This window comes from Mya arenaria, chromosome 4 (genome assembly GCF_026914265.1).
Source record: "Mya arenaria isolate MELC-2E11 chromosome 4, ASM2691426v1".
NCBI lineage: Eukaryota > Metazoa > Mollusca > Bivalvia > Myida > Myidae > Mya > Mya arenaria.
The window spans coordinates 25,513,993-25,528,891 of NC_069125.1; the positions used below are offsets into that span (position 1 = coordinate 25,513,993).

At 35.1% G+C, this 14,899-nt stretch overlaps 1 protein-coding gene across 4 annotated transcripts in view; it reads right to left on the reverse strand.

Annotated features, from left to right (window-relative positions):
* LOC128231856 (uncharacterized) overlaps window positions 1–14,899 on the reverse strand; it is a 76,153-nt gene that overhangs the window by 19,106 nt on the left and 42,148 nt on the right. For all 4 annotated transcript variants that reach the window (XM_052945093.1, XM_052945092.1, XM_052945091.1 and 1 more), the window contains 5 exons: window positions 13,054–13,145; window positions 11,070–11,255; window positions 8,274–8,491; window positions 4,901–4,998; window positions 1,514–1,642 (listed from right to left, as the gene is read on the reverse strand). In XM_052945093.1, coding sequence (XP_052801053.1) covers window positions 1,514–1,642; window positions 4,901–4,998; window positions 8,274–8,491; window positions 11,070–11,255; window positions 13,054–13,145 — 723 coding nt within the window. The remainder of the gene's footprint in view (window positions 1–1,513; window positions 1,643–4,900; window positions 4,999–8,273; window positions 8,492–11,069; window positions 11,256–13,053; window positions 13,146–14,899) is intronic.

Here is a 14,899-nt window from a genome sequence, read left to right on the forward strand (position 1 = left end):
CAAATTACAGGGCACATCACTATATAATTCCTTACATAATTTTTTGACCAGAATCAATGCTTTTACTTGAAGTAACATTAACCCTGACCCCACCATCATAAAATTTCATGTCCAAGATGTTTTTCCTCAAAAAGTCATCACTAAACTAGGATCATAAGGCATAAACCATTTCTCTATTGTTGTAACAGTGACCGTGCCCCACATAGTGCCCCTCATATACATATAACTTGCCAAGTGGGATTAAGTCTTATCACTTAAGGTCATTCCTTACAAAAGATACGGATCCGAAACCATTTTTCTGTTACTGTTTTACTTTCACACAAGATGTCTTCACAAGATCTTAGCATGTGTCATTTTTCATCTTTAAACATCATTCCTAACTTAAGTTATTGAGTTGAGACTATTTCTCATTATTGTAGAAAAAGTGACCTTCACCCTTCATACCCTAAATACAATCCCAAGGTATGTATAGATAAACGTCATTTAAGTTTCATCACGTCGATCAAAACTAAATACCTTTTAGGGTATAAACACAAGATGATAACTTTGCTAGAAAAATAATTAAAAATATACATAAAATTAATATTGTTGTGTACAACACCTTTAATCTTATTTGCTTATGTACCACATCGCTTCAACACAAGTATCCTTTTTTCAAATTCCAAATTAACTGGCTATGTCTACCACATAAATCACAGTAAATTCAAACATAGCGCTGGTATATATATATCTGTACTAGTCATGTGACTATCACATTCTAAATATACACACTTAAAGAAACGCCGCAATGCACCGGAACCAGGTTTTCAATGATTGGCAGACTAAAGTTATTCAGTTTCAACCTTTCTTCTACTTTTGGTTATTGACCTTGACCCAAGGAACCCCAAACGCAATCCCATGAAAGGTCTCCATAAACTCTTCCTATAGACCAAGTTTAGTCAAGATATGTCATCCTTAACTAAAGTTATTCAGTTTCAACCGTTTTTCTATTTTTAGTAACAGTGACCTTGACCTTGACCCTAGGGACCCCAAACGCAATCCCATGAAAGGTATCCATAAACTATTCCTATAGACCATGTTTAGTCAAGATATGTCATCCTTTACTATGGTTATTCAGTTTCAACCGTTTTTCTATTTTTAGTAACAGTGACCTTGACCTTGACCCTAGGGACCCCAAACGCAATCCCATGAAAAGTCTCCATAAACTCTTCCTATAGACCAAATTTTGTCAAGATATGTCATCCCTAACTAAAGTTATTCAGTTTCAACCGTTTTTCTATTTTTAGTTAGTGACCTTGACCTTGACCCTAGGGACCCCAAATTCAATCCCATGAAAGGTATCCATAAACTCTTTCTATATACTAAGTTTGGTCAAGATATGTCAACCCTTAATAAAGTTATTCAGTTTCATAGGTGAAATTGACGAGCCCGCCCGAACAACGATGTTCGTCATTCTAATAACCAGGTTTCACTATGTGAAAACCTGGTTAAAAATGTTGAATTTATTTCTTACCTCCAGCTCCATAAGCATATCAGAAATTTGGAATGTGTTTAATAATGTATGCTGTCCCAGGCTTCCCACACATCTTTCGGCTAAATCCAGTAGGGTCTCCCAAACCTTCTCATTTCTCCAGATCACTTTCTAAAATAAACACAAACACAAGGAACATTTGGTAGCTTGCTTATCTTTTATATGCATTGCAAAGAAGACTAATTGGTTCATTTCTAAAACAGTCACAATACGCCAATGCGGCAACGCACTGACCATGCTATTTAACAATCCAAAAAGTTAGTGACCCATATAATGATCAGAAATATCTTTTATACAAATAACTTAATCAAATTTCATGAGGATCAACAGAAACTATTCCATTTGTGTGGGGAAAAATGAACGTTCAAAAATACATCAGCTTTTTCTAAAATAAACGTCCCGGAGACCTAGTTTTTGACCCCAAATGACACACCAAAGAAGCAAAATTTTAAGATCCTGAAAAATACAATAATTGACTGCGGTGCTGAAGGGTCAATGGTGTGTGTGCGAGTGAGCATATGTGCTTGTGTGTATGCATCTAAACTAAACCATTTTCACTATCCTGAAATTTGGAGTTTTTTTAAAAATTTCCGACAGAAAAAAACTGTTTTTGTGCTTAAATTAAATGATACTTTAAACTTTAACGTGACTTAGATATCCTGCATAAAAAGAGTATAGAGTCATGAAAAAAAATTCACACATTCACAAATGTTCAAAACAACATGGAGAAAAGTTTTCCGGCAAAGTTTCATAACAAATGGATAAAAACTATTGACTTTATGACAACAAATGAATTTTTGAACATGGGAAAATATTAATTAAGATTCGACCTAGAATATTAATTGTTGACCTGAGGTGACCTTATTCACAATTGTTCTATACAACATGGAACAAGTATTCAGACTAAGTTTTATTGACTTTATGACAAAAATGAATTAATGACATGGGGAAAATATTTCCAAAGATTTGAACTAGTAACCTTGTTTTTAACCTGAGGTGACATATAATATGTCTCCCCAATTCCAAGTATGCAATCTGTACACTTTTGTTTAGGCAATTAGCATAGCTCACAGAACAAGAGGGCCATGATGGCCTTAAAACGCTCACCTAAGCAAAGGGCCACAACTCAGAGGAGATTATTTTTAAAGCAAAACAGGAAGTTGGCCAGATGGTTGTTGTTGTTGTTGATCAATGTGACCCCTTGTTGTATTTTTGTAGAAGGTTACCTAAGGAAGCTTCCTGTAAAGTTTCATTGAATTTGGACTGGTAGTTTTAAAGGAGATGTTTTTTTTAAAGCAAAACAGGAAGTTGGCCATTTTGTTGTTGTTGTTGTTGTTGATCAATCGCGACCTCTTGTTGTAGAGGTTCCCCCAAGGAAGTTGCCTGTAAACTTTCATTGAATCTGGACTGGTAGTTTCAGAGGAGATGTTTTTTTTAAAGCAAAACAGGGAGTCAGCCATTTTGTTGTTGTTGCTGTTGTTGTTGTTGCTAATCAATCTTGACCCCTTGTTGTATTTTTGTAGAGGGTCACCCAAGGAAGCTTCCTGTAAACTTTCATTGAATTTAGACTGGTAGTTTCAGAGGAGATGTTTTTTTAAAGGAAAACAGGAAGTCGGCCATTTTGTTGTTGATGTTGTTGCTGATCAATTGTGGCCTCATGTTGTATTTTTGCAGAGGGTCAGCTGTTGTTGCTGATCAATAGTGATCAATAGTTCCTGTAAAGTTAAATGAATTTGGACTTGTAGTTTCAGAGATGTTTTTTTAAAGCAAAATAGGAAGTTGGCCATTTTGTTGTTGTTGTTGTTGATCAATCATGACCCCTTGTTGTATTTTTGTAGAGGGTCACCCATGGAAGCTTTTTGTAAAGTTTCATTGAATATGGACTGGTAGTATCAGAGAAGATGTTTTTTTAAAGCAAAACAGGAAGTCAGCCATTTTGTTGTTGTTGCTGTTGTTATTGTTGCTGATCAATCGTGACCTCTTGTTGCATTTTTGTAGAGGGTCACCCAAGGAAGCTTCCTGTAAACTGTCATTGAATTTGGAGTGGTTGTTTCAGAGGAGATGGGTTTTTTTTAAACCAAAACAGGAAGTCAGCCATTTTGTTGTTGTTGCTGTTGTTGTTGTTGTTGATCAATCGTGACCCCTTGTTGTATTTTTGTAGAGGGTTATCCAAGGAAGCTTCCTGTAAAGTTTCATTGAATTTGGACTGGTAGTTTAAGAGAAGATGTGTTTTAAAGCAAAACAGGAAGTCAGCCATTTTGTTGTTGTTGTTGTTGATCAATCGTGACCCCTAGTCGTATTTTTTTAGAGGGTCACCCAAGGAAGCTTCCTGTGAAGTGTGATTGAATTTGGCCAGGTAGTTTCAGAGGAGATGTTTTTTAAGCAATTGTTGACGGACGGACTGACTGACTGACGGACGGACGGACGCCGGACAAAGACCGATCACAATAGCTCACCTTGAGCACTTCGTGCTCTGGTGTGCTAATAATGTATGTCAACTATTCGCATAAAAAAATATATAACTCAATAAAAAGCTACCAAACCTTATGTGCCAAGGACATGCACAACCATATTCAGCTACAATTACTGATGTAAAGTGTCAATTATTTCTGTCCAGTGGTTGCAAAGCAATAGAAAGGCGGACACAAAAATAAAAATGGGAGTATCTTAAACAATGGGAGTATATTAGAAGCTACCTACACATCAACTTTTACTACTATTCATCAATTCTTACTAAAGTTATTGGGCGGAAACCATTTTTCTCTTTTAGTAAAACTGACCTTGACCTTGACTTCACCCCCCCCCCACAAAAGCAATCCCAAGCTAGCTCTTCACATAAACTATCTACACACCAACTTTCAGCACATCAATGCTAGCATAAGTTATTTGGCGGAAAACATGTTTGAGACCCGCCGGCCCACCCGCCTGTCGGAAATCCACATCCCCATTGTAATAACCCGGTTTTTCAACGAAAACCTGGTTCAGAAAAAAAAACTGAAGGTAAACTTCAGCAGGAGTCAGTCCGCCACCTTGAATCAGCTTAGGGAAAACTCATGTCAAGCCAATTAGAATTATTTCTGTGAAGCATCAAGAAGATGCAGCATAAAACTGCAGAAACTCTAGAAGCAGTTTGTTCCACAAACTGATGCATGAATAATTTTACAAAATTATTCTAATTCGACTTAAATCATCATGTGCTTACATTACTTGTAAAAAATCAAATTTGTTACATTGATATCCATCCATGATTAGGTCAGTTAGATGGAATGGAAATCAATCATTGCTTCTAAAGTAATTGTGTTTATGCTGTAGCCATAAGAAAAGGCAATGTAGATGTGTGTGTAGTTGTGTGTACATAAAAAGTTTTACCTGAATGTTATCCTTCAACTGAAATGATGACATAGTCCGTAGGGTAGAAGCCTGAAACCTTTTAGCAGGATGAATTCCAGTCAAGAGTTCTCTTATCACTGTAATACAACCAGATTTATTCATCAATGTAGAACAATTTGATTTCTACAGTGTTTTACACAGACTTCTTTAAAATTGTTTAAGAAGATATACTTCTCCAAGACACAGCCTTATTATGCATCAATATATTATCCTGTGCTTGAACTTGTAAAAAAACAAATTTGTTCAATTGATTTGATATCAACTGCATAATTAGGTAAATAAGATGGAATGGAAATCAAGCTTTGGTGAAATGCGACTTTTAGGTTTTTGATCAGACAAGACCGATATATAAGATAATTGCTAGATTTTAAGGGCAAGAACTCTCAAATGACTACAGCAAACTACAGCTGGTTATCAAACTCGTCTGAGATATTATGCCAAAGAGAGATAAATTTGCTATAAGGTGTCCTCAACTTATTATTCTTGCAAGATGCACAACTTTCAATCAATTCCTTCCAGTATTGTTTAAGTTCTGCTTCAGACAAATTCGGAGAAGAAAACAAAAAGTAAGAACTAGAAGATGAATAATGACAAAAACTCTTTAGGTCGAAGGGAAGACATAATAATAAGAATAACTAGAGCTATCATTGAATGAAATTCATTAATAACCCCGCTAACCCAAGTGTCAGAAATACTGCCTGGATAGAACAACTAAAGAAATGAAGTGGAACATCTTTCACTGAAGGTGAACGTGCCACATAATTGTCAATTATGTAGAGATATGAGGGAGATTGGAAAATATTGCTATAATATTAATATATTATAACAAACTATCTTCAGTAAGGTTACATACTAAGTTCAGAAGGCTGATGTGACCTTGACCTAGAAGGTAGGAAAACCGGACTTGTGCGCGACACATACTCATTCTATGATGGTCACTACAGCAAAATAATTTAAAATACAACCATGAATGAGAAAGATACTGACTGGACACAACCTGTTTTCAGTAAAGCTTATAAAGCAAAACATACTTAGTTCAGAAGCATGCTGTGACCTTGACCTTAACTTTGAATGAAGGGACAATGGTCTTGTGCCCGACATGTCCTCATGCTACATGTATGGTGATCAATTCTTCCAAATAATTTTAAAATCCAATCATAAATGAGAAAGATAGGGAACGGAAAAAAATGTGATGGACCGACAGACCACACTAAGTTTAGAAGGTTGCTGTGTCCTTGAACTTTAAGGATAGGACACGTGTCTTCTGCATGACACATCCTCATTCTATGGTGGTCACTTCTGCAAAATAATTTTGAACTCCAACCATGAATGAGAAAGATATGGACTGGACACAAACTATTATCAGTAAGGCTAATACAGCAAAGTATCCTTTCAGTTCCAAAAACCAAAGTTCAGCAGGTTGCAATGACCTTAACCTTTAAGGAAGGGACACGGGTCTTGCACGCGACACATCCTCATGCTATCGTTGCCACTCCTGTTAAATCATTTTAAGATCAGACCATACATGAAAAAGATATGGACCATATTGATGACTTGCGCGATTCCTTTATAGCTTCCACTTTACTTTGCAAAGCTGGGCTGTTATGACAAATACAGTATGTCTCCCTGTCAGTGTCTCCCTGTCAGTCCTGATTCTAACTTAGATATGTTTTCATCTTCTGACAAAAATGATAAGCTTCAATGCTCAGATGGCTTTCATTACATTGGTGCATACAGACCTTGTCTCGAAATATTCGAATGAAATAATGCAGGGTTTTCATCTAGAGCCGACTGCCGGCTAAAATGATCACTTTAAAAAGAATTTTGGTTGGCTCAAATTCTCAATAAAAATGCCAAAATGCGCCATTGTTATTTAGGGTCATTTCATCTCATTTCATATCTTTAGCTTATTTTTTGCAAGAAATGCATTTTGTGTAGAATAAATATCAATTAATATATAACTCGCGTAAAAAAAGAGGTTACTATGAATGATGTCAATCACGCCTTTAAGGTTCACAGGGCGTTCTTGCCTCATGTTCTATGGAAAATCCCCAAACACGTCACTAGCTATTTTTAACTACCAATAATAAATATTATGTTATAATATCCTATTGATCACGTGCAAATGACGTCACATGTCATGCTTCAGAAATGTGTCGAAATGTCTGATTTACGATGTAGTAAACAAGAGTCTGGCTTAAATATACACATGTCATTTGTCACTTCTGTTTGGAAAATGGAATGCTTATCCGGCAATAAAAATGTACCCCTACGTCTGTTTACCAACGTTTGTATTTTGTTATGAATACACGGATTATAGTAACATTATATGTGATATGACCCTGATTTACAGCATGTATTCTCTCGATCTAAAATATCACACAAGAAAGTTGTCGCAATTGTTAGAAGCTGACCCAGCATTTTTTTTTACAATTATATTTAACTTAATTCATTTTAAAAACAACGAACGTGCAAAGTTGATTTGAAAAAAAACACACTAAAAATTGTGTTTTAATTTTGTACAATACATGACCCCTCGATTTAAAAAAAAATATTTATTGTCTAAGTTTCCTTTGAGATTTAACTTAGATAATTGGATTTGAACTTAATAATGCAACAGCAACGTTATGTTTTAAGTGTAAATATTATCTCAATAATTTGTTTGTTACTGTTTATTACAAATCAGATCACAGTTTGTTTAAACTGTAATTATTCATATGATATGTTGTCAATATATCAGCATATTACAAGTATACAGGGAAACGGATTCAAGAGAAGGTTCGCTTTGCACCTTCGATGCTGGCTATTTTGGCCTTTTCAAATTATATTTGGTCCTGCTCAAACTTTCCTTAATAATAACCCTGGAAATATCAGTGCAATCAACCTTAATTTAAACATTTATTTACAAAGATTCTGAAACAAGTTATTACACAATATAATAACATTGGCCTCATGATGAATGTAATTGTGGTATTACAATGTAAAAAAAAAACTTGACCTGCTTAGTGACCACAAACCAAACTCACATGCAACCAGGTCTGATATCGTCGGTCCTGGAATGTGTTAGTAAGAAGCGAGTGCGCTAAGCACTGTGCTTATTAGATAATCATTTATTAATGACTTTTTTTGAATACCTTGCAAGAACCCCATTATGTACCATAATATGGCAGTATAATATACATGTTCTGACAAACGATATTCAGTTTTATGAACCATAGTAAGTAAAATTTATTGAGACAAAGTTGTATGTCAGCTTACATATATATCACTTTTACTGGTGAATATTTAAACCAGTTGAGAAGGAGAGATAATTAAACATATAATAAAACAATAGTTTTGAAAAGTATCATACCAACTCCAAAGTTGTGGTAGTCATGAAACTTGGTCAAACCCTGCAATGTTGTTGTTGGAAAGTAGCCAACAGTCCCAGGAACTTGGGATGAAGTCATAAAGAGTTTAGCATTGGGCTCCTTCATTTCTCTTGCTAATCCAAAATCAATCAACCTTGCATTGTACTTCAAATCCAGCACAATGTTTAGGGACTTTATATCCATATGCACGACATCATACCTGTAAAATTAGTAACTATCATAATAGCTTGACAATACTAGATATACTGAAAAAACATTCAGAACGTGGCTAATGAAATGGGTAAAAAATATAAAAATAAACAATTTTAATAGAAGCGCTATGCGACAAAACCAGATTGTTGATATTGGCAATCAGGAGATATAGCCAATTCATTTCTTGTATCAGTTAGGAAAAAGTAGCGGCCATTATCTTAACTATTATCAAAAGAGACATTACTGAAAATTACTTTAGTATTAGTACAGTATCTTGTGTGTTTAGTTTCGATCAGTTCTTAACTTAAGTTGTTGGGCAGAAACCATTTTTCTATTTTTAGTAACAGTGACCTTCACCCCACCCCCCTCAAAAGCAAACCCAAACTAGCTCTTCACATAAGCTACATACACACAATCAGTAACAATGATCTTGACCTCCCCTCCCCCCCTCAAAAGCAATCCATCACATAAGCTACTTACACCCCAACTTTCATTACTATCCATCATTCTAACTTAAGTTATTGAGCGGAAACCATTTATCTATTTTTAGTAATAGTGACCTTAACCTTGACTCTGAGCACCTCAAAATCAATTCCAAGCTAGATCTTCACATAAGCTACCTACACACTAATCTTCATTACTATCCATCAATTCTTACTAACTTATTGTGCGTAAACCATTTTTATAAAAAAGATAACCGTGACCTCGACCTTACCCCCCTCAAAATCAATCAGAAGCTAGCTCTTCGCATAATCTACCTACACAACAAATTTCATTACTGTCCATCAATGCTAGATGAAAATAATTGAGCAGAAACCAATGTTTGATGTACGCCTGCCCGCCCAAGGACATCCCCATTCTTACGATTCAATTTTCGTCGAAAACCTGGTTGTATTTTTGAAAAGGGTCACCCAAGGAAGCTTCCTGTAAAGTTTCATTAAACTTGAGTGGTAGTTTCAGAGAAGATGTTTTTTAAAGCAAAACAGAAAGTCGGCCATTTTGTTGTTGTTGTTGTTGTTAATCAATGGTGACCCCTTGTTGTATTTTTGTAGAGGGACACCCAAGGAAGCTTCCTGTGAAGTTTCATTGACTTTGGCCGGGTAGTTTCAAAGGAGATGTTTTTTAGGCAATTGTTGACGGAGGGACGGACGGACGGACGAACGACGGACAAAGCCGATCACAATAGCTCACCTTGAGCACTTCGTGCTCTGTTGAGCTAAAAATCATGGGTCTTGGCCTTGCAGTTTTAGACAAGTTTTGACTCAAGGGGTATGATTTGAGCAAACTTGATAAAGAAACCACTATAACATGCTACAAATTATCAAGGGTGTGGGCCTAGCAGTTTCAGACAAGATTTCCCTAAATAAGTATGTAAGAAACATGTGAACCCCAGTTTCAACCCCAGGGGCTTAATTTGAACAAACTTGGTAGAGGGCCATTACACAATGTTACACAAAAATATCTACACTCTAGGCCTCATAACGTTTGTCAAGAACATAGATGTGAACTCTACCGGCGATTTTGAGACCCTTCTAACGCCCTACCGCTTTCCTGTCAAAATATACCGTTATTAAAAGCTCATCTAAAAAATCCATAAATTATATCAAATTTGCCTTGAATTTTATTTTAAAATCCTCAATATTTATTCAACCATGCTAAAATACCATATAAATCTGTCACTTTAAAGAACATGGTGCAATCAGCAACTTGTCAAATCACTTCACACTTTGGCCGAGATTGTTGCTAAGTTACCAGTACGGTAGAAAAGACCTCTAATCAGCATTCTTTGTTAATTGGCATCATACTAATCAGCATTTTTGTAAATATCAAAGACATTATAAAACTGTCAAAACATCAAAGAAAACAACATTACCAAGATGTAATTAATTAACTACAGTGTATAAAATTTTACGACATTTTGGCGGGAAATTTGACATATACAGTTCTGCAGTCGTCTGCACTTACACTCCGACCTGTTTTGGCAGTCTGATTTGATTTTTTAGCAGCTCTTCTGAATATAAACTTGTTTTTACAAGTAAGAGGTAATATTTCAACCATGATGTATTTTATGTGTATTTTCCGAAAATCTAAAAATAGTAACAAATATCAAGTTTTTGTTTACATTGTTTCCATCATTGTTTTTGTCTAAAATAATTAAGAAATTAGAAATTCTACTGCTTTTGAACACAAACTACCGCTTTTGAGACCTAAATCTACCTCTCTGTCATTGTCAAAGGTTCACATGTCTGGTCAAGAAGATATAAGTTGTGTCAGTCAAAGAATTTTGAAAGGGCACCATCCAAGGAAGATCCCAGTGAAGTTTCATCTAAAGTTTTAGGGCCATGCATACTCTTATCAGTCACACACGCCTTTTGCGTTCTAAGTCATCATGACCGTGTTCTTAATATATTTTAATATAAATGTATATTTATTTTACATCTGAATAACAATTAATTACAATTACTTGACTTCAATGGACTCTTTTTCATGGACATGCTTTATTTTTTTTAAAGATGATGCCATCAGCTCAGCCATCAGAGAAATCAAGACTACAACAATACCTATACTTTTTTCTAAAAACTTACCTGAAGTCCTTTACAGGCTTGTGCAAGTAACTAATTGCAGAAGCCACTTGGTAGATAATCTTTAATCTTGTTTTTTGCGACATTCTAATAGAGTGTGTATCATTTCTGAATAATGAATCTGTGTCTTCTTCAAGAGCCTTCAAGAGACTTCCTCCCTCGAAATACGGTGACACGAAATAGTAGTATCTGTAAAAATATTTTTTTATATATGTACTTACCAAAACAAATAGCTTTGCGGCTGCATCACATTAACCATTTATCTTAAGAAATAAATACAAAGGGTAAAGTGGAATTCCCATTACAGCAGGGTTTTTTTGTTTTGACAAATGCATTTTTACAATAGGATGTGTTGTTAGAGGACTGGAATGAAAATTGCTTTTTACTACCATTTATTGTATTGTTTGGAGCAAAAATAGAGGTAAAATTAGTCTTGGCTTTAAAAGTCATGCGCATAAAACGGTTGAACATGGAATTGTGCATCGAGATTTGTGGGTAAATGTCTATAGAACAGCAATTTAAACTGGAGCTATCAGAGAAATGATAAATACCTTCAAATGCCACCTGGACACAGGAATGACAACTCTTTTTGAAAAGAGACCATAAGAGATATTTGTACATTAATTACTAATCATGCTTATATAAAGTACTTTTTTTAAAATTAAAATCCATTGAATTATTCAGAAGTAATGAAGCTGACAAGAAAGAATAAGAAAGAGCAATAACTCATTCGCTAAAAATAAAGATATGTTTTATCTCCACTGCATTTCATCTCAATTGTGCTTTACCACTGTATGAATAAAAAAAATCCATCCAGTAGTTTTCAAGTTATGCAGACACAGAAAAGAGACAAAGGACAATAACTCTGTAATTAGCTAAAATAAAGTCATGGTTCCTGTACACAGCACTTTCTCTCATTGTGCTACAAACCTTATGTCAGTTTCAGGGAAGATTTTCAAAGATTTTACTTTCGTATCATACTGTATATAGGACACACTTTTTCCCTCCAGAATTGAATAAAAAAATCCTGCGTCATATCTTTAGTATTGGGATTGAATCCATTTAAGTAATAAGGAACTTAACAGGTAAGTTCCAGTTACTCCCTGTTTTTAAGTCTAGCTAGTTCCCTGTTCCCTCACATTTTTCATTTTCAAATTTTGCATGTCAAACATTGTCTTACATACATGACAAGTTTATTTTTAGAATCTGCGATGTTTATGTTGTTATCACAGAGCACCCATCTTTTTGGAATGAAAAATAATTAAATACTTTAAAAACGAATTATCAGTAGGACTGATGTACCAGTAACTAAAGCTTGATGAATCAAGTTGAAAGTTAAAAGTTATATAATGGTCAAAGAATTATTAAATTCAAGGCCCATAGCTCAAAACCTATGAACATTGTTAACAAGTTTAATCGTGATTAGATAAACAGAAACAATTAAGGTGAGTTTTTATTAATTTGATTAATTATTGACAATAAAAGGACTGTAACTCGGCAGGATGTTTGATGAAATGTTTTATTAAACAGGCTCTTAATATAATGCCAATTAACATTGTGACCATGATTAGGAAAATATGCTAAAGTTTTGAAGAAAATAAATTTGGTTAATTTTTGACAATTCAAGGTCCATAACTCCAGTGTGAGTAATGTTGATATGGCTGTAAATTACTCACATGGGGAATTATGCTCATAAAGTTTGTAACCAAGCTTGGGAAGCAATCAAAATGTTACTGGGCCAAGAAGGCAAACTAAATTCGCCCAATTAAAATGGCCATAACTCTAGAGTGAATAGTGCAATCTGGCTGTTGACTTATTATGCCAACACGTCACAGAGTATTACTAGTAATAAAATATTCCTCCATCATTATTGCGGATGTGACAGTTTGACAATGCGGAAAAGTGCTGGCCTAGGCAGACTTACACCGAAGATATTTGTATGGTAATGACAGGTCTATTGAAAAGTACAAAACTAGGAAAAACATACCCAAATCTCACAGACTGATCCGTCAGCAACGCATCATGGTATGCAAGCAATGGCACTATCCCAAAATGAAGAATTCTGGATGCAAGCTTCTCCTGTGAAGACAATTGATGGATGCTTAAGGCTAATCATATTACCCTACAACATCATTGCCTGAATTTGGAAATGTATGTTGTACCGAAATCCATTGGAACTAAATTTTGCAGATCAAGGGTTTTAGCCCCGCCTTTGGAATATTTAATGGCCTCTTAAATTGATATCAGTATTGGCTAACAACAAGGCAACAGACTTGTGTTTAAGACCAGTAGTAGCCATATTTGAAACTATTAGTATATATATTTTAAGTAAATTTGAGGTACTCAATTAATTATTAACATTGGCATTTTATTTGCTGAATGATAAAATTTGCATTCATTTTTGCAACTGTTTGACATGACGTGACCTCAGGTGACCTTGACTATGACCTTTTGACCAACATTCTTATTTTGAAGCTACAGCAATGGAATTTGGACCATCTGTACAGTTTTGTAAACAGATATCAATGTTGTGCTTGGATGAGCTTGATTGTGACCTTTAAGCCTACTTTCTTTTTTTTTTCCTTTACCAATATTGTTGAAATTTATACAACTAGGTTCAAAATTGTCTCTCCATGAGGATCACCTGTGTTACATAGAGCTCTATCAAACAAGAGCCGTCGTAAGACAGCGCGCTCGACTACGCCACTTTGACTTAGAAGTGAATACAATAACGATGTAATATTACCAAGTTTGGTCTCTTTATGTCAAACTTAACTAAAATTATTCGATACATAAGGTGACTTTGATGCTGCCCTCCCACCAGCCCGCCCACACAATGATGCAAGTCATTCAAATAACTTGATTTCCCATTATGAAGGGCGATAATTTGTATTTAGGGTTAAAATAGAGTTATGTTTCTTGTTGTAAGATGGTCGTAAATAATTTTGAATTTTATAAAGTGCATTGAATGAAAGGTATAGAAGTTTTTTTTATTAAAATCCCAACTTGCCCTTAACTTTTACTTGCCTAAAAGTTTAACCTAAGTCAATCAGGGGCCATAACTTGTATTAAGGATATGGAGTTATGTAACCTCATTGGGTAACGGTCCTGAACAATTGTGTGAAGTATTAAGTCAATTGAATGAAGGGTATAGAAGTGATAAATAAATATCCCAACCTGCCCTAAAACTTTAACCTAAGTTCCATAGTCAATCAGGGGCCATAATTTATATAAAAGATAATATGGAGTTATCTTCCCTCATTATGTGATGGCTCTGAACAACTGTGTAAAGTATTAAGTCAATTGAATGAATGGTATTGGAGTTTTAAGTGAAAATCCCAACTTGCCCTAAAACTTTAACCTGCCCTAAAACTTTAACCTAAGTCAATCAGGGGCCATAACTTGTATTAAGGATATGGAGTCATGTAACCTCATTGGGTAGCGGTCCTGAACAATTGTGTGAAGTATTAAGTCAATTGAACAAAGGGTATAGAAGTTATCAATAAATATCCCAACCTGCCCTAAAACTTTAATCTAAGTTCCATAGTCAATCATGGACCATAATCTGTGTAAAGAATAAAATGGAGTTATCTAACCTCATCATGTGATGGCCCTGAACAACTGTGTGAAGTATTAAGTCAATTGAATGAAGGGTATTGGACTTATAAGTGAAAATCCCAACTTGCCCTAACTGACGCCGGGGCGAGTAGTATCGCCCACCTATTCTTCGAATAGTCGAGCTAAAAAGAAATTTGTTGTGTAACATTGTTTAGTGAGCAATTGTGTATGCAGATTTTTGCAAGAAAGCAACGCTCTGATAAGACGCTGGTGAA